A 27,038-nucleotide genomic window follows, 5' to 3' on the forward strand; every position below is an offset into this window, starting at 1 on the left:
GGATGGAAGTGGACGACAGGAGAGATGTTCAATTATACCAACTGGACGCCATCGTACCCACGGGAATTCAATCAAACCTCTCCTGCCTGCGTTTACGTAAGCAAGGATCAATGGTTGGACGCGCCGTGCGGAATCTCATTGCCCTTCGTTTGTTACAGAGGTATTTTGATTTTATTTATTCATGGGTATGAACACCACTGGTAAAGCCAGCATGAGCTGATCATCCCTAATTGCCTTGAGAAGACGGTGGTGAGCTCCCTCCTTGAAACGCGGAAGTCCATGTGGCGCAGGCCCACCCACGGCACTTGTGGCATGCAGGGAATTCCAGGATTTTGATCCAGTGACCGGGACAAGTCAGGATGGTGGGTGTGGTTTGAGTGGGGAACTTGCAGGCTGTGGGTGTTGTTCCCATGCGTCTGCTGCTCTTGTCCTTCTAGGTGATAGTGGTCGTGGGTTTGGAAGGTGCTGTCGAGGGGCAGTGCATCTTGTTAAGTGTTACACCCTACCACCGCTATGCATGGGGGTGGAGGTGAGGCGGGGGCGGGGTGAATGCTTAAGATGGTGGAAGGAGTATCGATCAAATGAGTTCTTGGATGGCGTCGGGCTTCTTGCATGTTATTTGCGCCTCCTCCACATGCACCCCCCCTCCCCACCCAGGATATGTGAGGCCGTGCCAGAGCCATAACATGCATGAACAAGGTGAGAGCAGGACTTGCATCGTAAAATAACTCCTCAGAGGCCGGTGTCCCCTCACCAGATTCCCTTTCTTTACAAACTCGATTCCACTTCTACGGTGCTTCAGGTACAAGGTCAGAATTGGGGGTGCCAGTGGACCCAACACACCCTTATTTACATACAGCTGAGACTCTCTGATTGGGCAGGCAATTATTACCTCAATCAAGGAGCTCATACTCCAAGAGGCCACCCTCATGGGCTTTGTTAAAGCCATGACACACCCCACAGTGGGAGGACATCCCACCCTTGAGAACTGCTGTCCAATCAGATTGACCAGTGCCAGAGTCCAGCAGTGGCTGCTGCCGGCACTGCAAGTGAACTGATAGATGAGGACACGGCCACCAGAGAGAAAGAGAGAGCAAGATGGTGGTTTTTGACAGCGGAGATTCAGGGAGGGGGTGAAGAGGAAGTTTAAAAGTCAGCCCAGAAAATTCTTCAGGAGCTTGACAGCCGAACCGTTGAGGAAACGTTTCCCTGGCTGGGGAACCCAGAACATGGGACCACAGTCTCCAAATAAAGGGCCGGTAATTTAAAATTGTGGCTCACAAAACAAGTTAAGGCGAGGATGTATTAGATCCAAAGTGGAGTCCTATAGTGCTGCTACAAAAAGTAGCATATTACATATTTCAGAGAAGGAGGTGCTGGAAGTCTTAAAGCGCATCAAGGTAGATAAATCCCCGGGACCTGATGAAGTGTATCCCAGGACATTGTGGGAGGCTGGGGAGGAAATTGCAGGTCCCCTAGCCGAGATATTTGAATCATCGATAGTCACGGGTGAGGTGCCTGAAGATTGGAGAGTGTCAAATGTTGTGCCTTTGTTTAAAAAGGGCTGCAGGGAAAAGCCTGGGAACTACAGGCCAGTGAGCCTCGCATCTGTGGTGGGTAAATTGTTGGAAGGTATTTTGAGAGACAGGATCTCCAGGCATTTAGAGACGCAAGGACTGATTAGGGACAGTCAGCATGGCTTTGTGAGTGGAAAATCATGTCTCACAAATTTGATTGAGTTTTTTGAAGGGGTAACCAAGAAGGTAGATGAGGGCAGTGCAGTTGATGTTGTCTACATGGACTTTAGCAAGGCCTTTGACAAGGTACCGCATGGTAGGTTGTTGCATAAGGTTAAATCTCATGGGATCCAGAGTGAGGTATCTAAATGGATACAAAATTGGCTTCTTGACAGAAGCCAGAGGGTGGTTGTAGAGGGTTGTTTTTCAAACTGGAGGCTTGTTACCAGCGGTGTGCCTGAGGGATCAGTGCTGGGTCCACTATTATTTGTCATTTATAGTAATGATTTGGATGAGAATATAGGAGGCATGGTTAGTAAGTTTGCAGATGACACTAAGGTTGGTGGCATAGTGGACAGTGAAGAAAGTTATCTCCAATTGCAACGGGATCTTGATCAATTGGGCCAGTGGGCTGACGAATGGCAGATGGAGTTTAATTTAGACAAATGCGAGGTGATGCATTTTGGTAGATTGAACCAGGGCAGGACTTACTCAGTTAATGGTAGGGCGTTGGGGAGAGTTACAGAACAAAGAGATCTAGGGGTACATGTTCATAGCTCCTTGAAAGTGGAGTCACAAGTGGACAGAGTAGTGAAGAAGGCATTCGGCATGCTTGGTTTCATCGGTCAGAATATTGAGTACAGGAGTTGGGACGTCTTGTTGAAGTTGTACAAGACATTGGTAAGGCCACACTTGGAATACTGTGTGCAATTCTGGTCACCCTAGTATAGAAAGGATATTATTAAACTAGAAAGAGTGCAGAAAAGATTTACTAGGATGCTACCGGGATTTGATGGATTGAGTTATAAGGAGAGGCTGGATAGACTGGGACTTTTTTCTCTGGAGCGTAGGAGGCTGAGGGGTGAGCTTATAGAGGTCTATAAAATAATGAGGGGCACAGATCAACTAGATAGTCAATATCTTTTCCCAAAAGTAGGAGAGTCCAAAACTAGAGGGCATAGGTTTATGGTGAGAGGGGAGAGATACAAAAGTGTCCAGAGGGGCAATTTTTTTCACACAGAGGGTGGTGAGTGTCTGGAACAAGCTGCCAGAGGTAGTAGTAGAGGCGGGTACAATTTTGTCTTTTAAAAAGCACTTAGATAGTTACATGGGTACGATGGGTATAGAGGGATAAAGGCCAAATGCGGGCAATTGGGACTAGCTTAGGGGTTTTTTAAAAAAAGGTCAGCATGGACAAGTTGGCCGAAGGGCCTGTTTCCATGCTGTAAACCTCTATGACTCTATGATTCTAAGCATGAGGATTGGGAGCAGTTCAGAATTCAGCAAAGCAGGACCAAGAGATTGATCAAAAGGGGAAAGGTAGAGAATGAGGTTAAACTTGAAAGAAACATAAAAGTGGACTGTAAAATTTTCTACAAGTATGTAAAAATTAAAAGACTGGTGAAGATAAATGTGGGTCCCTTACAGTCCCAATTTATAATGAGAACAAGAAAATGGCTGTGTGATTAAACAACGACTTTTGTTCTGTCTGCGCAGAAGATGACGCAAATAATGTCCCAGAAATGCTAAGGAATCAAAGGATAGATCAGAAGAAGGAATCAAAGGAAATTAGTATTAGTGTAAAACAAGTGCTGGAGAAATTAATGGGATTGAAAGCCAATAATTTCCCGGGGCCTGAGAATCTACTTCGCAGGGTAATAAAGGAGGGGGCCATGGAAATAGTGGATGCGTTGGTGGTCATCTTCCAAAATTCTGTAGATTCTGCACCAATCCTGGCAGATTGGAGGGTGGCGAATGTAACCCTGCCAACTAATAAGGAGAGAAGGAGAAACCGGGGAATTACAGTCCGGTTAGCCTAACATCAAGAGTAAGGGAAATGCAAGTGTCTGTTATGAAGGATGTTATAATAGGACACTTTAAAAATATCAACAGGATTAGACAAAGCCAGCACGGATTTATGAAAGGGAAATTAGGTTTGACAAACTTACTGGAGTTTTTGGCAACATAACTAGCAGAATGGATAAGGGAGAACCAGGGGACATAAGTGTATTTGGATTTTCAGGAAGTTTTTGATAAAGTCCCACATAAGATGTAAGAACATGAAGGGATCTTAAGTGGGAATTTTGAAACTGAGATGTCGATTAGGGAGCCAGGAGCCAGTGTAGGTCATGAGTGCAGCGGTAATGGGGCTTGGTCATGGGCAGGAGAGAGTTGGAAATGTTAAAATTTAGCGACAGTTCTCACTTTTGGATACATCAATTCAATTCATGTTCAATGTCGGCTGAAGTTTTAATGTGAATTAAGAAGGTGGGTGAATCATTTTAACCTGCAATGCTTGTACTTTAACAGACATGCAAAATCCTACCAATGCTATTCCCGTGGAAACCAAAATGCCCCCTCAACAAGCAAGGGGGAAAAAGGGCGATGCAAAAACTTGGGATGCCGCATCTGGAAGGAACCTGAAACCAAGTAAGCAGTGCTTCGAACCCATAGCAAAATTTATACTCTGCTTTGGATCATCTTTTATTTTTGACAAATTGTTGGTCAGGAAAGAGAGAAAGGCTTCAGAGAGGGTACATAGGCTGTTAACAAGGGTGTTGCCAGGGAGGAAGGACTACAAAAGCACAAAAAGAGAACAAGCATTAGGAGCAGGAGTAGGTCATCCCGCCCCACGAGCCCATTCCACCATTGGACAAGATTAAGGATGATCTGATTATGATCTCAATTTTGTTTTCCTGCCTGCCCCTCCACCCCACTCTCCCCAACAATCCTTGACTCTGTTTCATCAGTCATAAATCTGCCTTGCTATATCCAATGACCTAGCCTCCACTGCCCTCTGGCAAGAGAATTGCGCAGGCTAAGGACTTTCGGAGAGAAGGAAATTCTCCTCCTTAAATGAGGTTGGAATAGTTCCGACTGTTCTCCTGAGCAGTCGGTGCTTTTTTCTAATTCATTCATGGGATGTGGGAGTCATCGGCTGAACCAGCATTAATTGCCCATCCCTAATTGCCCCTTGAACTGAGTGGACATTTCAAAGGTCAGTAAATCACATGGCTGTAGATCTGGAGACAGGTAAGGACATTAGTGAACCAGATGTTTTTTTTTACAACAATGGTTTCACAGTCATCATTAGACAGTTAATTCCTGATTTTCATTGAGTTCAAATTTCACCATCTGCCATGGTGGGACTTGAACCTAGATCCCCAGAGTTTTGGCCTGGGTCTCTGGATTACTAGTCCAGTGACAATACCACTACACCAGTGCCTCTTCATATGGGTGACCGTATGAAGGATTTGGGGATCATCAGAGGTTTTGAGAGAGCTTTCTCTTGTTAATTCATGGGATGTGGGTGTTGGTCATCGGCCAGCATTTTTTGCCCAACTCTAATTGCCCTTAAACCGAAGCCATTAAGAGTCAACCACATTTGCTGTGGTTCTGGACATGTAGGCCAGACAAGGTAAGATGGCAGATTTCCTTTCCTAAAGGGACATTAGTGACCCAGACAGGTTTCTACGCAGCAATCATTTCATGGGCATCATTAGACCAACTTTTACTGAATTCAAATTTCACCATCTGCTGTGGTGCGATTCGAACAGAAGTTCCCCCGAGGGTCTCAGGATTACTAGTCCAATGACATTACCACTATGCTACTTGTCTTAGGTGAATGGTTCAATGACCAGAGTTTCAAAGCATCAAAATCATAGCCAAATGAGCTGGAGTGGGGACGAAGAGAACCTTTCTCACTCCGAGAGGAGCTGGGGCACTCAACCATGAATAGTCTTTGAAGAGAGTTGGACAGAAGGGGCATCGACAATCAAAATTGGGGATGCGGGACTAAGCACAACTGCTTTTGTCAATGATGAGCCAAAATGGCTTCCAGATCGGTCCCATCCCATTACGACGGGCCAAATGGTTTCCCCCTTGTGCCACGATTCACTGACAGTTTTCAATGACAGCACAAAGTGGGAGATTTATGGTTTTGATTTGCACAAAATCATTACAGTTGGGTGGCAGAGTCAGAGGGGAGTCGAGGAGGATGGTTTCTTTTTTTCATGCTTGAACGTTGTGCCGGAAAGGGCGTTGGAAGGAGATTCAGTGATAGCTTTCAAAAAGGTCTGTGGTGGTACTGGAAAAAGAAAGAAGGTGCCGGTCGGACTGTAAGGAAAGAACAGAGAACGGATGGTTGGGGAGGGAGCTGTGTACCCATAGGACAGTTATGGTGCAGAAAAAGGCCATTCGGCCCATCGTGTCTGCGCCGGCCAAAAAAAGGAGGCAAAGAAATGAAATAAACGCCATTTCAATCCCATTTTTCAGCACCTGCTCCATAGCCTTGCAGGTTGTAGTGCTTCAGTTGCATGTTCCAGGTACCTTTGAAATTAATTGAGCATTTCAACCTCAACTATCAATACGGGCAGAGAATCTGAGATGCCCAACACCCTCTGGGTGAAAAAGTCCTTTCCAATCCTTCTACAAATCATCTTAACTCTAAACCAACCCCCTCCCCCCCACTTAGCTAGGGGAAACATATTTTCCCTGTCTGCTCTGTCTAGACCCCCTCCCAATTTTGAACAGGAATGGGATTAGGTCGGATTAGTCGGACCATCCTTTGGAAGAGCCGGCAGAGGCACAATGAGCCGAATGGCCTCAGGTCAGTTTTCTGAGGCTCTCCAAACCCCGACTCGACCCCGAGGCCAAGCTGTCAAATCTCTCTTTCAGATCGGCCCCAGCCCATTACGAGTGGAAACAGGGCTTATTACCTGATAGAGAATGTAAAGCCTTGGAGTAAAGCCTGGAGCCACTGTCGCAACCAGTACACCAACCTGGTCAGCATGAGGAATGCGGAGGAGGCCAAGATTATCTCCTCCATGCAGCAAGGGCCCCATTGGATCGGGCTGTACAACGACGGGCAGTCCGGATGGATGTGGACCAACGGAGACAAATTCAGCTACACCAAGTGGGCCCTTTGGCACCCATACAGTTTCAATGGCACCCTGCCTATGTGCGGGGCCATGCTTGACAGTGAGTGGCATGAAGCAGACTGCGATTTCCCCTTTACCTTCATTTGCTACAAAGGTAATGGCCTATGTTGAATGACATGTTGCAAAGCCCATCTGGTCCCGCCAGTGTTTATGCCCCATGTGGGGCCTCCTCCCACCCGATGTCACCTCACCACCTACAGTGAACATATCCTTCTATTCCCTTCTCCCACACATACGTATCCAGCTTCCCCTTAGATGCATCTATACCATTCCTATTCTTATAGGAGCAAGCTCCATGCTCTCCTCCATCTCTGGGTGTAGTGGTTTCTCCTGAATTCGGCGCTGAATTTATTAGTCGCTATCTTATAATTGAGCATTGCTGAAAAAGAGGCAGTTACTGTCGAAGCTTTTCATCTCGCACCCATCAGGATGATTTGCAAGAATGCCATTATCAGGGAAGTCACAAAATCCAAACTGTATGAGAAGAGAGTGCTGATTGGTCGACCAGTAGACCCTGATGGGTAAAGGCGTCGCATTGGCAGAGGTGGAAATAAGGTCACTTGCCAAGAAATCAGAACTCTCTGACATTGGTATCCTTGTGAAATGTTCTGATGAATACAAGACGAAAAGCTTCGACAAAAAATGTCCCCTTCTCCAGCAGTACCCAAGCTCTGTGCCACCAACCGAGTATTTAATTATATTTATACGGGGAATTTTCCCATACTGCCCACCACGGGAATGGTAGCAGGCAGGGGGTGGACCATGCAAAGGTCTGTTGACCTCGGGCGGGATTTTCCGTTTTTGGGGCAAGCTGGAAAATCTCGCCCATAGTGTTTGGTTTGGGACTCAACACAACTGGAAACATCTTTCCGAGTTCTATCCAGTTTAAACTTCGAGTGATTTTAAATACCTCTATCAGGTCATTTCCTAGTCTTTTTTAAATTAATTTATTGGAGGTGGGAGTCACTGGCTAAACCAACGTTTATTCCCATCCCTAGTTGCCACTTGAGAAGGTGGTGATGAGCTGCCTTATTGAACCGTTGTACTCCCTGAGGTGTAGGTGCATCCTTAATGCTGTTAGGCAGTGAGTTCCAGGATTTTGATCCTGTGACATTGAAGGAATGGCCGGTATATTTCCAAGTCAGGATGGTGAGTGGCTTGGAGGGGAACCTCCAGTGGGTGGTGTTCCCTTGTGTCTGCTGCCCTTGTCCTTCTAGATGGTAGTGGTCGTGGGTTTGGAAGGTACAGCCTAAGGGACCTTGTTGAATTTCTGCAGTGCATCTTGTAGATGGTACACAGAGCTGCCACTGTGCATCAGTGGTAAAGGGACTGAATGTTTGTGGAAGGGGTAGCAATCAAGCCGACTGCTTTGTCCTGGATGGTGTTGAGTTTCTTGAGTGTTGTTGGAGCGCACCCATCCAGGCAAATAGAGAGTATTTCAATATACTCCTGACTTGTGCTTTGTAGATAGTAGACAGGCTTTGGGGAGTCAGGAGGTGAGATACTGTCCACAGGATTCCCTGTCTCCGACCTGCTCTGGTAGCCACAGTATTTATATGGCTAGTCCAGTTCAGTTTCTGGTCAATGGTAACCACCAGGAAGTTGATAGTGGGGGAGTCATGATGATAATGCCATTGAATGTCAAGGGTTGATGATTAGATTCTCTCTTGTTGGAGATGGTCATTGCCTGGCACTTGTATGGCATGAATGTTACTTGCCACTTGTCAACCCAAGCCTGGATATTGCCCAGGTCTTGCTGTTTTCGGACATGGATTGCTTCAGTATCTGAGGAGTCGGGAATGGTGCTGAATATTGTACAGTCATCAGCAAGCATCCACACTTCTGACCTTAAGATGGATGAAGCATGGTTGGGCCTTGAACACTACCCAGAGGAACGCCTGCAGAAACGTTCTGGAAACTCAAGCAGAAACGTTCTGGAAACTCCAACAACCACAGCCATCTTCCTTTGTGCTTGGTATAACTCCAGCAAGTGGAGAGTTTTCCCCCGATTCCCATTGACTTTAGTTTTGTTCGGGTTCCTTGACGCCACACTTGGTCAAAAGCTGCCTTGATATCGAGGGCAGTCACTCACACCTCACTTCTGGAATTCAGCTCTTTTGTCCCTGTTGGCACCAAGGCTGTAATGTGATCAGGAGCTGAGTGACCCTGGCGGAACCCAAACTGAGCATCAGTAAGCAGGTTAATGCTGAATAAGTGCCGCTTGACAGCACTGTTGATGAATCCTTCCATCACTTTATTTAGGGAAAGGAGCCCTGGCCTGTTAGTTCCTTCCTGATAGTTATAACCTCATTAGTTTGTGCAGATATTCAAGCGAAGGGGGAACTCAATTTTAAACCTGATCTACTTGGGTAAAAAGGTGCACGGTCTGGTCCAAAACAGATGATATCGTGCTGGTCGCCTGATATACACTTGGCTTCATATTCAGTTCTTAACTCAAAAGTGCCGAATATCAGGTGATAAATAATGCATGGCTATAAGTGATTCGCCCCATTTTATACACCCAGTACATGCCCAATCTCATCCCTAAGTATCTCTTACATTAGAATATGTAGGATATAGTCACCAATAAATCCTTAAGAGCAGCTTCTATGCCCAGAGAAGGGTGAGAATGTGGATCTCGCTCCCAGGAGGAATATTGAGCTGATTGGTACAGATGCATTTAAGGGGAAGCCAGATTAGTTCATGATATGGACAGGAATGGAGATTATGCTGCTAGGGTGAGATGAAAAGGGGCTCACCCTCCCCCTCCCACCCCACCTCACCCCATCCCCAACACCGGCAGCAGTGTGTACCATTGCCAAGATGCACAGCAGCGAACTTGCTGTCAGCACCTAGCGAGCTTGCAACCTCCACCACTGAGCGTCAGACACGTGGGAACACCAGCAACTGTAGGTTTCCCTTGAGCCACGCACCAGCTTGCTTGGAACTATACTGTCCGCCTCACTGCCACTGGGTCAGAATCCTGGAACTCCCTCCCTAACGGCATAGTGGGTGTACCTACCACCACCTTCTCAAGGGGGCAGTTAGGGATGGGCAAAACTTGCAGGACTAGCCCGCGTCCCAGGAAGGGGGCTTATGTGGAATGTAAAACAGATGTGCAGATTCTCCACTGCACGATTGATGGGATCTTAGGTGAGGCACGTGCACTTCAGGCTGAGGGGGAACAAACTTTTGTGTGTGAATTTTGATATTAGTTTGCATAAGAGAGTTTTGGAACAGCGTGTAACGTTACTGACTCCACAGACTTGAAGGCAAAGTCAGAACCCAAGCCCACAAAAGCGAAACAACCGTCAAAATCTGACCGTCGCACCCCTGCCAAAAAGTTTGAAGAGGATCCACGTCTGGGTAAGAACATTTTGTACACTGCACAGAACTTCAAGACAGCCACGCATGGGAAATTGTGGTGGGCTGGCTATCAGAATTGAATAGAGACTGAGCGTCAGGAGCAGGCCACTTGACTCATAATGGCGGATCAGTGCCTTATCTCCACACACTTTGCCTTTTCCTCAATACCAAGCTGGGGTTCCCACCACATATTGTGTGCTGTTATCAAAGAGCACCTGTTTCCACCTCTGCGACATTGCCCAACTTTTCCTCCCTAAACCTTTGCACCTTTTTAAAGAAATTTGTTCATGGGATGTGGGTGCACTGGGATGGGAGGGAAGGGCTACATTTATTGCCCATCCCTAATTGCCCTTGAACTGAATGGAAATCTGCCACCCTTACCCGGCTGGCCTACTTGTAATGCCACAGCAATGTGATTGACTCTTAGACACCTGCCAATATGGCCCTAGCAGTCAGACCAAGGGCAATTAGGGATGGACAAGAAACCAGATGGACCCAGCCAACAATGCCCACGTCCCCATGAATGAATAGGAAACCCCCTTCAGTTCCCCTTAATAACTTGAAAACTTTGATCCGATTACCCATTTACCGTCCAGTTTTCCAGGAATCACAAGCCTAAAATAATGGCCTTAGGGTCAAGTTAGTGATAACAGCACCAAGGAATCTTTGGTGTGTCTGTGATGTTGCCAACGTACGGTGAATTAAAAAAAACACATTTTGCAAATACATGAAGGGACTAAATAGTCTTCCCCTTTGCCACAACTGCAAGCCAACATTGGGTGGTGATTGATCCCGCGGGGATTTCCCACTCAAACGAACTTGATTGAAATTCCACCCAGATACTACCTGACCAATTGGAACATAAGAACACAGAAACAGAACAGGAGCAGGCCACTCAGCCCTTGAGCTGACTTTGAGCCCTTGCCCGTCAATAAGACCATGGCTGATCTGATTGCTGCTTTAACTCTACTTTCCTGCCACCACCTCCCCCCCCCCCACCCCCCACCCCCACCCCCATTACCACCAAATGCCTGACTCCCTTGTCAATTGGAACTCTGTCTAACTCAGCCTTGAATACCTTCAATCACCCAGCAACCTCCACTGCCCACTGAGGGAGAGAATTCCAAGAACTAACCTAACCCTCGGAGGGAAGGAATTCCACCTCATCTCCGTCTCAACACTGTTTATTTTGAAGTGGTGTCACTTCGTTCTGGGCTCCCCCACAAGAAGAAACATTCCCTGTCAATAAGAGATCATTTTTCTAAACTTTAATGAGCATAGGCCCAACTTGCTCGACCTTTTCTCATTAACTAGGCCCCTCATTGGAAGAATCGGACCAGTGAACCCTCTCTGAACTACTTCCAAATCAATTATGTCCCTTCTTAAGTATGATGGCCAAAACTGTACACAGTACTTTGAGTGTGGTCTCAACAATGCCCCTGTACAGTTATAGCAAGACTTCCCTGCTTCCCACTGTAATAAAGGCCAATATTTCATTTGCATTCCCAATCACTTGCTATACCTGCATGCTGACATCTTGTCATTCATACATAAGGACACCCAATTCCTTCTATACCACAATGTTCTGCAGTCCAGTACAAGGTACTACTGAGGCCACATTTAGAATGCTGTGCACAGTTTTGGTCCCCATATTTAAGGAAAGACATTGGAAGCAGTACAGAGGAGCTTTATGAGTATGAGACCTGTGTTAAGACCCAGGCCAGAACCTCCAAAGTGTTTTATGAAGCAAGCCTAGATCCTAAGTTTTACATTTTATTTTGGCACGGGTGAGCATAAGCTGTTTCACTCTAGGTTTGATTCAAGTGACCCACTTGGAAACTTTTATCAAACACAGTTTATTTAAGAACACAGTTAAAATATAACAATAAGAGCTGGCATAACTTTTGACCAATTACAAGAATTAAACACAACACAGTATGCTCCTAACAGCCAGCCATCGTTCCAAGTTAAAAACCATCCCATAGACATACATCCTTCTCTATACTTGGCACAGAAACAAGCATACTCATTTGATGTGGGATTTGGAAGTTTTTAATACTGGCTGTGAATTGCTCCTTTGAATGTTGGATCAATTCTCTGAGGCTTCCCAGTCCTGGAATTTTCCAAAAGGTTTCTGGAGAAAGAGAGAGAGAGAGAGAGACAGACAGAGAGAGACATTGCCTTCTCCCACCAGCTTCTGACAGCAACTGAGGAACAAAACTAATAACTTGGAATGCTCTATAAAAAAACGCTGTCCCCTGTGTAATAACTCCAAGGAGGTGAAAGTCCCGTCACCAAATTACTTTATTTACACCATACATCTGTACACAGCCAGCTCTCCAGTTGCTCCTTGCTGAGTGCAGGCTGGGAGACTGACACACCTGCTTTAAATAGAGAGTATGAGACTCCCTGATTAGGACTCATCAGATGCCTCTTTTCGGGATAGGACTCATCAGGTACTTCTTTCCAGGTTTCAACAAATGAAACTAAATCAAATTAACTGAGGGACAAATTAAAAGGGGCAGCTCCCTAAAAGGAGGAGGAACAGCCCGAACCAAAAACAAAGTACAAAGGAAACTTAAAACATTAAATCAAAATGTGATTATCAGGGTCGATAATACACCCCAGCCCCTGCGGTGCCCATCGGGCGCGGAAGGCGTCAACTGCGCCCGTGGACACCGCATGCTCCCTCTCCAGGGACACCTGGCCGCGAATGTAGCCGCGGTAGAGGGGCAGACAGTCAAGATGGACGGCCCCGTCGATCGCCCGCTGCCTGGACCTATTGATAGCTAGTAGGACTCATTAGGCATTTCTTTTCACACCAATCAAGTAAACGAACTCAAATTAACATAGGGAGGACTCATCAGGTAGCTCTTTCGGGTACCAACATAATAAACTAACTCAAATTAACTTAGGGACAAAGTAAAAGGGGCAGCTCCCCAAAAGGAGGGGGGAACAGCCCGAACCAAAAACAAAGTCGAAAGGAAACTTAAAACATCAAACCAAAAGGTGACTATCAGGGTCGATAATACACCCCAGCCCCTGGGCGCGGAAGGCATCAACTGCGCCCGTGGACACCGCATGCTCCTTCTCCAGGGACACCTGGCCGCGAATGTAGCCACGGTAGAGGGGCAGACAGTCAAGATGGACGGCCCATCGATCACCTGCTGCCTGGACCTATTGATAGCTAGTAGCACTCATCAGGTAGTTCATACTCTAGCAAGCCAACTTCATTAGCCTGGCTGAAATCATCACACCCTGTCACCTGACCTGTCAATCATCCTCAATCACGCTCCACTCCGCAGTCCCCAAAGGACCATTAAAACCTCAGAACACTGTGTTAGTCCAGATTAAAATGAAGATAATATCCATTATATTGTTTCAGTCACAATTAGAGGACACCAGCTGCGGACATCATGATGCCGACAAAATTCTGCAAAGGAACATGATTAAAATACATTTCTTGAAGGCACAGTATCATCACACTGGGTACAGAGGGACAGCCACATGAGGACAGATTAAACAGGTTGGGTTGTACCCCATAGAGTTCAGAAGAATGAGAGGTGATATGACGGAAACATGTAAGATTCTTAGGGGGTGAGACACGGTAAATTTTGGGAAGGTGTTTCCACTCATGGGAAAGTGTAGGACCAAGGGGCATAGTCACAGAATAAGGGGGTTGCTACTTTAAGACAGATTTGAGGAAAGATTTCTTCTCTCAAAGAGTGGTGAATCTTTGGAATTCTTTATCCCAGCAAGCTGTGGAGGACGAGTCCTTAAACATTTTCAAGACTGAGATCGATAGGTTTTCACTCAGTGGGGGAATTAAGGGTCACGGCAGAAAAGTGGACTTAGTGAGTATTAGCCCAGCCATGATCTTATTAAATGGTGGAGCAGTCTGGAAGGGCTGAATGGCCTATCTCCTGTTCCTATTTCTCACGGTCTTATGGTCTAGTATTGGCTGTGCCATTTTCTTTTGCAACATGATTAATTCAATCTTTCTCTCTTGGGTGGGTGTGGGGAGATTGAGGGGAGGGTTGGGTGGGGGAGGTTGTTTGAGTGGGGTTTTGTGGGTGGGGTGTTTGTTTGGGAGGAGGGGGTCAGGGTGGGGGTTTTGTATGGGTGGGGGTTGTGTGGGTGGAATGGGTTGGCTGTGGGGGGCTGTGTGGGTAGTGTGGGTTGGGGGTGGGGGGCTATGGGTGGAGGGTTGGATGGGGGGGGGGGTTGTGTGGGTGGAGTGGTTGTGTGGGTGGAGTGGATCGGGAGTTGGGGGGTGATTAACATGGAGGAAGGAATTCCAAGGCAAATAGAAACTGCAGTTTATGTAACTTACTTTCCAAGGTAACAACTCCCCGAGAACTTACCATAAAGTCCTCCTGGAGAAGACCTGGTCGGATGCCCGTGATTACTGCCAGGTCCACCACACCGATCTGCTAAGCATCCGCAGCAAGCAGGAGAACATGGATACCAGTGGTCTCTTTGACCAGATCAAGCTGGGATGGTGTGGCCTGTACAACGAACAGCAGTCACCCACGGGCTGGCAGTGGGTGAACGGCGACCGCGTGGGCTACACCAACTGGAAGTCGGGCAACCCCTACCGCTACAAGATGATGAACCCGGTCTGCGTTTACGTCCAGGATGGCAGATGGAGCGACGCCCCTTGCCGCTTCTTGTTCCCCTTTGTTTGCTACGCGGGTAAGGTAATCGTAGACCGGGCGAGAAATCACAGGCCTCAGTGCTTCGCCTATTTACGGGTCCCTTTTTCCTCCCTCCCCTCCCCGCTTTTTAACTCACCCATGCCTCATATCCTTCCGGGAACATTGTCACAATGGGGGTTGTTGGGAAGTGGGGGGGGGGGGTGGGAGAGTCAGCCTGCTTTCATGTAGGTTTTGCAGAATGTCTTGACCTTTGAACTTTATGCCTCTCTTTATAAAGTCCTTTGAAAATGCAAATTTCAGTGTGACACACTTTGAAGCTGTAGCTTTTGTCTTAGAATTACACATAATGTGGTCTTTCATGTTACACGGCCAGTTCTGTTTCTTTGAACCTGGCCCTGTGCCATATCCCGGTAACAACATCCAACAAAAAAACGTGAACCTCCCAAGCACCCCAAATAGCAGTCGTATGCACAAATGAGAATTTCTGGAACTAGCAGTGACACTTAACTCCTGGTTGTACTTCCAAGTCTAAAATTGGTAAAAAAAACCTTCCAATAAATTGGCATCAACCAATTCACCTGCAATAATATACCATTTCGATCCACACAGGTGGGTTTGGTGAACAGAAAAATTACATCTTGTACTGAGTGATAAATATTTTCTCATTTTAAATTGAAACAGATCACACTTTTTTAAAGATATTTTATTTGTGTCACAAGTAGACTTATATTAACACTGCAGTGAAGTTACTGTGGAAAATCCCCAAGTCGCCACACTCTGTTCAGGTACACTGAGCGAGAATTTAGCATGGCCAATGCATCTAATCAGCACATCTTTCAGACTGTGGGAGAAAACTGGAGCACACGGAGGAAACCCACGCAGACATGGGGACAACGTGCAAACTCCACACAGACAGTGACCCAAGCCAGGGATCGAACCCAGGCCCCTGGTGCTGTGAGGCAGCAGTGCTAACCACTGTGCCACCATGCAGCCTTACAATGGCCCAGCGACGAGCAAAGTACTGCAGACCCTGGAAATCTAAAATGTAAACAGAAAAAGCTGGAAATAGTTGGCAGACCAGGCAGTATCCGTGGAGAGAGCAACCGAACCAATGCTTCAGGTTTGCAATCTACATTGGACCTGACAAAGGGTCACTGACCTCTGTTTCTCTTCACACAGATGTCATCTTTGAAATGCTGAGCATTTCTAACACGTCCCATTACAACTGGAGCAAGAATGCCAGGGCTGCAAATAGCATTCAGACTTCCTAAAGAACAAAAACAAAGACCAGTACAGCACAGGAACAGGCCCTTCGGCCCTCCAAGCCTGCTCCAATCACGTATACCTATCTAAACTAACAGCTTATATCCCTCGATTCCCCATTTGTTCATATGCCTATCAAGATAAGTCTTAAATGTGGCTAACATAACTGCCTCAGCCACCTCACTTGGCAGAGCATTCCAGGCCCCCACCACCCTACACCGAACTTATCTCCTCTTATCTTGAACTCTGCCCCCTTGCAATTGTCATTTCCGCCCTGGGAAAAAGCTTCCAACTGTCCGTCCTATCTATACCTCTCATCATGTTATAAACTTCTATCACGTCACCCCCTCAGCCTCCAGCTTTCCAGGGAGAACAATCCCAGTTTATTCAAACTCTCCTCATAGCTAACACCCTCCATACCAGACAACATCCTGGTAAACCTTTTCTGCACTCTCTCCAAAGCCTCCACATCCTTCTGGTAGTGTGGTGACCAGAATTGGACACAATATTCCAAGTGTGGCCTAACCAATGTTTTATAGAACTGTAACATAATTTGCCAACTTTTATGCTCAATGTCCAAATCAATGAAGGCAAGCATGCCATATGCTTTCTTCGCCACCTTTTCCACATGTGCTGCCACTTTTAAGGATCTGTGAATCTGTACTCCCCGATCTCTCTGTGTGTCTATGCTTCTGATTGTTCTGCCATTTATTTTATAGCTCCCACCTAAATTGGATCTACCAAAATGGCGTGTCTGAATCAGAAGCCCCATTCCAACTTTGTGCATGCCTTCTTAAGGTCCTGTGGCCTCTGGACCTGCCCCTCACCCCACTCTGTCAGTTCCAAACAGGCCTGTCTTCCCACACCCCAACCATCCACTATCTGGACACCTCCCCAACCCCAGGCCTCCCCTATCCTCCCCGACCTGTGACCACGAAAACTTGCCTTCCTGTCCAGTCCCAGGATTAGGCTTCAATTAGTTCCTCTTCTGATTGTCTTGGCAGCTCTCTTAGGTGGTGGGGCAGTAGCATTGTGGCTGGACTAATAATCCAGAGATCCAGGATAACACTCTGGGGTACAGGGTTGAATCCCACCATGGCAGATGGTGAAATTTGAAGTCAGTAAAAGTCTGGAATTAACGATGACCATGAATCTATTGTCGATTGTCGTAAAAACCTGCCTGGTTCTCTTTAGGGGAGGAAATCTGCTCTCCTTACCCAGTCTGGCCTGCACATGACTCCAGACCCACAGCAATGTGGTTGACTCTCAAAATGCCCTCTGAAATGGAGACCAAAACTGCACACAATCTTCCAGCTGTGGCCTCACCAAGGCTTTATATAATTGCAGCAAGACATCCCTGCTCCTGCACTTGAGTCCTCTCACTATGAAGGCCAACATACCATTTGTCCTTTTTACTGCCTGCTGCACCTGCATGCTTACCTTCAACGACTGGTGTACGAAGTCACCCAGGTCCCATTACACATTCCCCTCTCCTAATTCATGGCTATTTAGATCGTAATCTGTCTTCCTGTTTTTGCTACCAAAGTAGATAACCTCGCATTTATCCAAATTCTACTGCATTTACCCACTCACTCAACTTGTCCAAATCACATTGACGGATCTCTGCATCCTGCTCACAGCTCATCCTCCCACCCAGCTTTGTGTAATCTGAAAATTTGGAGATGCTACATTTAGTTCCCTCATCTAAATCATTAATATGTATCTTGAATATCTGGGGTCCTTGCACTGATTCCTGCAGTACCCCACTAGCCATTGCCTGCCATTTGGAAAAAGACCCATTTATTCCTAATCTTTGTTTCCTGTCTGCCAACCAGTTTTCCATACGTCTTAATATACTGCTCCCAATCCCGCGTGCTTTTAATTTTCAGGCTAATCTCTTATGTGGGACTTTGTTGAAAACCTTCTGAAAATCCAAATGAACCACACCCACTGGCTCCCCAACACATACTCATTACCACACACACAGACATTCGTTCCTGCCCTCCCCAGACTCGACATCAGTCTTGCCTGGTGCCCTGGACTCCAGCCTCACCATTGCCTCGCTTCCCTTGGCCCGACAGCCCTCAGCGCACTCACCAATGCCGGTACCTGCTGTTCCTTCAACCAAGCACAGCCCACTAGACCTCCTATCAGAATCTAAAGCCGATGAGAGATGATTAGAGGAGCCGCTCCTTCCAAGAGTAAACCCTCCACTGAAACTCACCTGATAAAAAATAAAAATAAAGTTTATTTATTAATCACAAGTAAGATATACATTAATACTTCAATGAAGTTACTGTGAAATTCTCTCAGCCGTCACACTCCGGCGACTGTTCGGGTTAATGCACCTAACCGACACGTCTTTCAGAATGTGGGGGGAAACCGGAGCACCCGGAGGAAACCCATGCAGACACGGGGAGAATGTGCAAACTCCACACAGATAGTGACCCGAGCCGGGAATCGAACTTGGGTCCCTGGCGCTGTGAGGCAGCAGTGCTAACCACTGTGCCACCCGACAGGGATATAGACAAGGATTTTGAAAAACTGGTGTCCTGGGCTGCCCAGAGGGGCTTCACCACAGGGTCACATCCAGCACCCCAGCCCTACTTTGGATGAGGCTGGCTTAGTATTAACAAATTTGTTGCCAAATGAATTGTAAAATCTCTTCTATTTCCGCAGATCTGTCGGGAAAACCCAAAAAGCCAACCCCGGACCCTTTGTTAGATTATGACGGACTGTCTGTGATCGATGCTGAGGAGAAACCACATCTGCTGTCTGAAAAGAATTTACTTGACAGTAAGAAACAATGTTAATTCAATATGGGCCTTCCTGATCTTGTGGGCAGGAACAGAGGACAAGGACCAATGTCCTCATGGGGGGGGGGGGATGGTTGTTAGCTAGTGCTGTCAGGGAGGGTTTAAACTAGAATGGCAGGGGAATGGGAACCTGGGCAGGGAGACAGGAAAGGGAGAAACAAGGATAGAAAAAAGAGATAGAAATGTAAGAAGCAAAAGTGGAAGGCAGAAAAAAAATAAGGGTGAAAAATATATGGGGCCACATGCTAAATAAAGCTAAGATGACCAACAAGTTTAAAATGACCTGTCTAATGACCTGGCTTTGTGCCTTAATGCACGGAGCATTCGTAAATGAACTGACAGTGCAAATAGATAAAAATGGTTATGATATAGATGCAATTACAAGGATATGGCTGCATATCAGGGATGGGAACTGAACATTCAAGGGTCTTCATTATTTAGGAACATTGGAACATAGGAATTAGGAGCAGAGGTAGGAAAATTCAACCATCATAGAATCATAGAATCCCTACAGTGCAGAAGGAGGCCATTCGGCCCATCGAGTCTGCACCGACCACAATCCCACCCAGGCCCTACCCCCACATATTTTACCCGCTAATCCCTCTAATCTACGCATCTCAGGACTCTAAGGAGCAATTTTTAACCTGGTCAATCAACCTAACCCGCACATCTTTGGACTGTGGGAGGAAACCGGAGCACCCGGAGGAAACCCACGCAGACACGAGGAGAATGTGCAAACTCCACACAGACAGTGACCCGAGCCGGGAATCGAACCCGGGACCCTGGAGCTGTGAAGCTGCAGTGCTAACCACTGTGCTACCGTGCCGCCCATTGAGTCTGCTCCGCCATTCAATCGGATGATGTCTGATCTCTCCCTGGTCTCAAAATCCAACCCCCCCTCCTGTTTCCCATATCCCTTTAACCCATTTTATTAAAATCAGAAACATATCTACCTCCTTCTTGAAACCATTTAACGACTTAGACTCCACGCGCTATGGGGCAGCGAGTTCCCCAAATTCACCACCCTCTGTGAGAAGTAATTCCTCCTCATCTCAGTTTTAAAGCTACCGCCTCTCAACCTATACCTGTGACCTCTTGTTCTAGATTGCCCCATAAGGGGAAACGTTTGGTCTACAATTGGTCTAGGAAGGACAGACTAAAAGGGAAAGGAGGTGGGGTTAATCAAGGAGGAAATCAATACAATAATGAGGAAGGATAATGGCTCAGAAAATCATGATATGGAATCTGTACGGATGGAGATAAAAAGATTAAACGGCAGAAAACATTGTTGGGGATTGTCCATAGGCCCCCAAACAGTAATGGAGATGTAAGGGAAGGTGTTGAACAAGAAATCAGAGATGTATGCAATAAGGGTACAACTGTAATCACTGGTGACTTTAATTTACATATAGATTGGACAAACCAAACTAGCCATGCTTTGAGGAGGAGGAGTTCTTGGAGTGTGTACGTGATGGTTTTTTTGAGACCAATGCATTGAGGAACCAAACACAGAACAGGCTATTCTCGACTGGGTACTGTGCAATGAGAAAGGATTAATTAACAATATTGTTGTGTGGGGTCCTTTGGGAAAGAGCGATCATAAAATTATAGAATTCTTCATTCAATTGGAGAGTGAAGTAGTCGAATCCGAAACTAGGTTCCTGAATCTTAATAAAGGGAACTATGAGGGTATGAGGTGCGAATTAGCAAGCGTAGATTGGGAAACCATACTAAAGGGGTTGAAGGTGGAGAGACAATGGTTCATGTTTAAAGATAACATGTGCATGCATCACCATTATTCACTCCTGCCTTGCACAAAAATAAAAGAGGAATGGTGGCTCAACCATGGTGTACAAAAGAAATTAAGGATAAGATCAAACCCATAGAGGGGACATATAAAATTGCCAGAAAAAAAGCAGCAAGCCTGAGGATTGGGAGCATTTTAGAATTCAGCAAACGAGGACATAAAATTCGATCAAGAGGCGGAAAATAGAATATGAGAGTAAAATTGCAAGCAACATAGAAACTGACAGTAAAATCTTCTATAAATATGTGAAGAGAAAAAGATTAATAAAGACAAATGTAGGTCCCTTACAATCAGAAGCTGTGGAAATTACAATGGGGAAACAAAGAAATGGCAGAATAATTGATCATACATTTTGGTTCTGTCTTCATAAAATGGGGCACAAATAACCTTGCAGAAATGTCACGGAACCAAGGGTCTAGTGAGAGGGCAGAATTGAAGAAAATTAGTATTAGTAAGAAAATGGCACTGTAGAAATTAATTGGGGTTAATGGCTGGCAAATCATCAAAGTCCGATATTCTACATCCCAGTGTATTAAAGGAAGTGGCCCTGGATATATTGGTCATCTTCCAAAATTCTATAGGCTTTGGAGCAGTTCCTACAGATTGGAGGGTGGCAAATGTTACCTCACTATTTAAAATTGGAGGTAGAGAGAACAGGGAGAGTTATAGACCAGTTAGCCTGACATCAGTAGTGGGGAAGATGCCAGAGTCTTTATAAAAGACATGATAACAGAACATTTGGAAAGCATTAATGGGATTGGACAAAGTCAGCATGGGTTTAAGGAAGGCAAATCATAATTAACAGATCGCCTGGAGTTTTTTGAGGATGTGACTAGTAGAATAGATAAGAAGGAACCAGTGGATGTTGTGTATTTGGACTTTCAGGAGGCTTTTGATTAGGTCAATAAGAGGAGGTTAATGGGCAAAATTAAAGCACATGGGATAGGGGGTAATGTATTGGTATGGATTGAGAATTGGTTGACAGACAGAAATCAGAGAGTGGGAATAAATGGATCTTTTTCCGAGCGGCAGGCAGTGACTAGTGTGTTACTGCAGGGATCAGTGCTTGGGCCGCAGCTCTTCACAATATATATAAATGACCTGATGGAGGGGAACAAATATTATTTCTAAGTTTGTTGATGACACAAAAAGGGGCGGAATTGTGAGTTTTGAGGAGAATTCAAGATGATTTAGACATCTTGAGTGAGCAAACACATGCTCTCCTTACAGATGCTGCCAGACCTGCTGAGATTTTCCAGCATTTTCCCTTTTGGTAAATGATATTTTGGCCTTCATTGCAAGAGGATTTGAGTTCAGAAGTAGGGAGGTCTTAGTGCAGTTATACAGGGCCTTGGTGAACCCACACCTGGAGCATGGTGTGCAGTTTTGGTATTCCTATCTAAGAAAGGATATACTTGCCATTAGAGGGAGTGCAGAGGAGGTTCACTAGACTGATACCGGGGTTGGCGATCATGAAATTATAGAATTCTTCATTCAAATGGAGAGTGAAGTAGTCGAATCCGAAACTAGGTTCCCGAATCTTAATAAAGGGAACTATGAGGGTATGAGGTGCGAATTAGCAAGCGTAGATTGGGCAACCATACTAAAAGGGTTGAAGGTGGAGAGACAATGGTTCATATTTAAAGATAACGTGTGCACGCCTTGCACAAAAATAAAAGAGGAAAGGTGGCTCAACCATGGTGTACAAAAGAAATTAAGGATAAGATCAAACCCATAGAGGGGACATATAAAATTGCCAGAAAAAAAGTCACCAGTGATTCTGTGAGGAGCGATTGGTTCGACAGGGTCTAAATTCCCTGGAGTTTCGAAGGATGAGAGGAGATCTGATTGAAAAGTACAGAATTCTAACAGGGCTGGGCAGACTAGATGCAGGGAGGATGTTTTCCCTGGCTGGGGAATCTAGAACCAGGAGACACAGCCTCAGAATACGGGGGAGACCATTTAAGACTGTGATGAGGAAAAGTTTCTTCACCCAGAGGGTGGTGAACCTATGGAATTCTCTACCACAGAGGCCAAGTCACTGAATGTATTCAAGAAAGATATAGATAATTTCTCAGATTTTAATGGCATCATGAAATATGGGGAGAAAGCAGGAGTATGTCATTGAGATAGAGGATCAGCCACGATCCCATTGAATGGAGGAGCAGGCTTGAAGGGCTGAATAGCCTACGACTATTCCGAGTTCTTATATTTCTATGTTTCTGTCCCTTTGGCCGATGAACTCAAATTTAAAACGCCTCATGTGCTCCCGCTTCCTAGATGATCCCCTGATCCCAAAGACCTCCTTGAATGAATACTTCCTCATCAAGGAGGAGATGACCTGGGGTGAGGCCCAAGATCAGTGTCGGAATAGACACACGGACATGCTCACTGTGCAGAACAAGGAGGAGAACAACATGGCCTCCAAGCTGCTCAGCCTGGACGAGCCAGCCTGGATCGGACTTTTCAACGAACACCAGACTGAGTACAGCTGGATGTGGACCAACGGGGAATCAGCCTCATTTTTCAACTGGGACACTTACTACCCAATGGATTTCGCCACCATGTCCGTCTGCGTCATTATGGTCAATGGGCGCTGGAAGGACGTACCCTGTGACTTTAAGTTCTCCTTCATCTGTTACTCAGGTAAGCAGTCATTTCAAATCCGTGACAGCATGCGGCTGGGGTCTTGGTGTTGGCTTTCTCTTTGGTTCCGGTTTCACGTGTGTAACATTCCTAAGACTGCGCCATTTGCAAATCATCACTAACGGGTTTGACACACGCAATGCCTTTAGTCATAGTCACACTAGGAAATGAACAATATTATTCACTTCAGCTCTGGATAGGGAGGTAAACTTCAGGCTATGAATTTTCTACGTTTTGACTTCCTTAATAACAGATTCATGCACTTTCCCAATGACTGATTTTAGGATAACTGGCACTCCATTCCCTAATTTCTGTCTCCCTCCTTTCATGCACAGTGGTGTGACATTTACCACCTTTCAATTCACTGGGACCATTCTAGAATCAAGGGAATTTTGGAAAATCACAGTCAGAGTTTTCACTATCTCTGTAACTATCTCTTTTGGAATTCTCAAATGAAGATCTTCAGGTCCGAAGGATTTGTTAGCCTTTAGAGGTTTAGGTTTCTCCAATACCTTATCTCTGCTTGTATTAATCATCCAACTTTTATTACCCACCTTGGTTATCTTCTGGCTTGTGTCTGCTATTGCGACATTTGTTCAATGCTTTTACCATTTATTCATACCTCATGATATTTTTTCTGTCTCTGCCTCCAAGTTCCACTATTTGCTTTAGCTACTCCCCTCCTTTTTACATATTGCTATTAACCTGTTCGGCCTTTCCTGATAGATTGAGCCTCTCAATTCTGGTATAGTCCTTTAAAATAATTTCTTCCACTCCTATCGTCAATGATTTTTATCTCTGTTTAATGATTTACAATATATAAAGTGATTGAGGAAGCAAAGATGTGGAAGGGAGGCGATGGCCTAGTGGTATTTTTGCTGGACTATTAATCCAGAAATTTAGCTAATGTTCTGGGGCCTTGGGTTCGAATCCCACCAAGGCAGATGGTGGAATTTGAATTCAATGAAAAGTATCTGGAATTAAAAGTCTAAAGATGTCGGAAAAACCCATCTGGTTCACTAATGACCTTTAGGGAAGGAAATCTGCCATGTTTACCTGGTATGACCTACATGTGACTCCAGAGCCACAGCAAAGTGGTTAAGTCTCAACTGCCTTCCAAGGGCAACCAGAAATGGGCAATAAATGCTGGTCAGCCAGCGACGCCCATATCCCACAAATAAATAAAACAAAAGCCGGCCATTTGAAACATAGAAGTCTTTATGTTGTTGCACAGAGGAGCCAGGTGCAGTCCAACAGAGGCTCATTCATCACACCAGCTATGACCTGAAGACATAGTTAATGGGCACACAGGTAGTTTTGATTACAAGCATTGTCGCAGGGATTAATGACATCCGGGGGTGTGGGGATTAGGTGAGAAGGTGGAGTCAAGATGGATGATCAGCCATGATCTCATAGAAATGGCAGAACAGACTTGAGAGTTCATTTTGGCCTTCTCCTGCTCCTGTATCGACGTTCCTTAACTGTCACGAGGTCAAACTCCTGGAACTCCCCCTCCCTCAGCAGCACTGTGGATGCACCTACCTCTCCATGGACTGCAGTGGTTCAGGATGGTGGCTCACCACTACCTTCTGAATTAGCGGGAGAAGGTGGACAATAAATGCTGGCCTTGCCCACATCCCATGAAAGAATTTAAAAAATGGTTACCATGCTCTCATTACAGAAATGTCTTACGCTGCTCCACCTGATACCCTTCTGATATATTTAAGTGCAGTTTATGTTCTGCCTTCACAAACCTGTCCACCCATTTGCCCAGTGCGCACATGTTTTACGAGCGATATTTGTGACGGCCGTGCTTCTAAACGAATCTTCCGCCCCGATTTCAGAGTAACGGCGAGTGCTCGGCCCCCTGCTCAGGAGGGGAATAAGCAGACGGAGGATATCGTGGGTTGCTCAGAACTTCCCTCCAAGCCCTGAGAAGAGTTCTTGATGGACATTCCCTGCCCTTGGAAAACCGAATCCCAATTCTCTGAAAGTTGTGCTCCTTGCCTCGGCCTCCTCGGTCTCGCCTCCGTGATTGCGGGATTACCACCAGCTCCACCCAGAAACCGACCACCTGCCGACAAAGTGACATTTTTATTCCTCGTGCCTCTCAATGGCCACCAGAGACACTTGTACATCAGTGCTCGTGAATGAATTCAGCCACTTAAGTGAACAGTGCCGGACTCAGTTGATTCTTGCAGCCAAGTTAATGTGTCGGGTGAAGAACTTGGGTGTTTGAACTAAGCTCCAGGAATGTGATTTTCGTAGAATTACGAGCATACAAACAAGGAACAGGAGTAGGCCATTCAGCCCCTCAAGCCTGCTCTGCTATTTAATAAGATCATGGCTTATCTGATGGTAACCTCAAATTTGCATCCCGTCTCCCCTGATAACCTATCAGCCCCTTGTTTACCAAGAATCTATCCAAATCTGCCTTAAAAATATTCAACGACTCTGCTTCCAAAACCTTTTAAGGAAGAGAGTTCTAAAGGTTCACGATCCTCTGAATACGAGAACATTTGTCCTTTTCTTTCTTCTGTCCTGCCAGCACTCCCAGCTATCATAGTGGGAGTGACACCCAGAGAGGGCGACGGGGAGGTGGGAAAGTGGGGGTTGGGGTGGGCAGGCGTCCCTGGATTACTAGTCTGGCAACTTTATCACTATGCCACCACCTCCCCATTAAATTGAACGTAGAGCAAAGGAACAGGTCATTTGGCCCAAGTGGTCCATATGCTCCACATGAGTCTCCGTTTCCTCTCACTCTTATCAATTTCTTATTTGCCCCATGTGTTCATCTCGCTTCCTCCTAAATGCGTCTATGCCAGTCATCTCAACCACTCCTCATTCTCCTCAACCAGCTCCATATTCTGTCCTCTATCTGGATAAAGGAGTTCCTCTTGAGTTTTCCATTAGATTTATTTGTGATGATTATTATTGAAAGCCCCTAGTTCCATTATCCCATGAGTAGAAACCTCTTCTCTGTGTCTAACGTACTGGGCCCCTGCATATTTTTTCAGCTTTCTGTAGGGCTATCTCACAGTCTTCTCTTTTCTGGAGATAGGAGCCTTACCAGTTGCTTGTCTGTCTCTCTTGACCCTTCTCCAACACCTAGACATATTTTTTGTAACGGAACAGGGCATGGTATACCACGATCCTCCATATTACTCGGTTCCACTCGTGCCTATTGTTGCTGTAGAATCGGGCTGCCCACCCCAACATTTGTAAGGTCTTAACAAAATGTCCACCCAAACATTAACTGGCGTTCTTCTTAGTAAGCCTGTGCTTATAAAATTAATTGCCTTGCTAACCGACCTCTGCTGTTTTGCTTTATGGTTGACCACTGTTAAAGTTGCAGTAGCAACACAGGCAGCATCTTCCACTAACTGGATGTTGCTGCCTTGGACCAAAATGACGATGTGCCTACACCACTGACCAATTTGCTATATAAATTTCAATGCTGGTGTGATGCCAGATATGTTGGCCCAATGACTGGTGGTGGGATCATATCAAAAAGCATGTCTTTCTGGCTGCTCGCAATAGGCAGAATGCAAACCTTACTCAACCAGCCAGTGCTCAGCACACAATGCCCAATGTTAAATGTGTATCCATGATTGGATAATGCAGAACAATCCTGAGTTTGCTAAAAATAATCTCCAGAAGCTGCTTATGTTCATTTGCATCCGCAACCACAAAGAACAGGTCGAGGCTTTGCACCTCCTTAAAATTGAATGATAATTAGGGCAATAGTTCCTTGGTGAATTCTCCATGGCAATGACTCAACCAATCAGAGGTGACTTATCAAACAA

General features: G+C 45.8%; 1 protein-coding gene across 1 annotated transcript; it reads left to right on the forward strand.

Moving 5' to 3' along the window:
• Nucleotides 1-2: 2 nt before the first annotated feature.
• Nucleotides 3-25,589, forward strand: LOC144497840 (secretory phospholipase A2 receptor-like). Its single transcript, XM_078219282.1, has 7 exons — nt 3-160; nt 4,047-4,166; nt 9,941-10,042; nt 14,384-14,737; nt 18,643-18,759; nt 22,867-23,232; nt 25,077-25,589. The coding sequence occupies exons 1-7, from the start codon at nt 25-27 to the stop codon at nt 25,079-25,081; spliced, it is 1,200 nt and encodes a 399-aa protein (XP_078075408.1). The 5' UTR covers nt 3-24; the 3' UTR covers nt 25,082-25,589.
• The last annotated feature ends 1,449 nt before the right edge of the window (nt 25,590-27,038 follow it).

The sequence above is a fragment of the Mustelus asterias genome, chromosome 8 (assembly GCF_964213995.1).
Source record: "Mustelus asterias chromosome 8, sMusAst1.hap1.1, whole genome shotgun sequence".
Taxonomy (NCBI): Eukaryota; Metazoa; Chordata; class Chondrichthyes; order Carcharhiniformes; family Triakidae; genus Mustelus; species Mustelus asterias.

Bases quoted from the DNA above. Each gene is read 5' to 3' on its own strand.
- LOC144497840 (XM_078219282.1), top strand. From the start codon at position 25: ATGTTCAATTATACCAACTGGACGCCATCGTACCCACGGGAATTCAAT. The intron at 161-4,046 runs GTATTTTGATTT...GTACTTTAACAG, and splicing joins GCCCTTCGTTTGTTACAGAG to ACATGCAAAATCCTACCAAT. The intron at 10,043-14,383 runs GTAAGAACATTT...TTACTTTCCAAG, and splicing joins TGAAGAGGATCCACGTCTGG to GTAACAACTCCCCGAGAACT.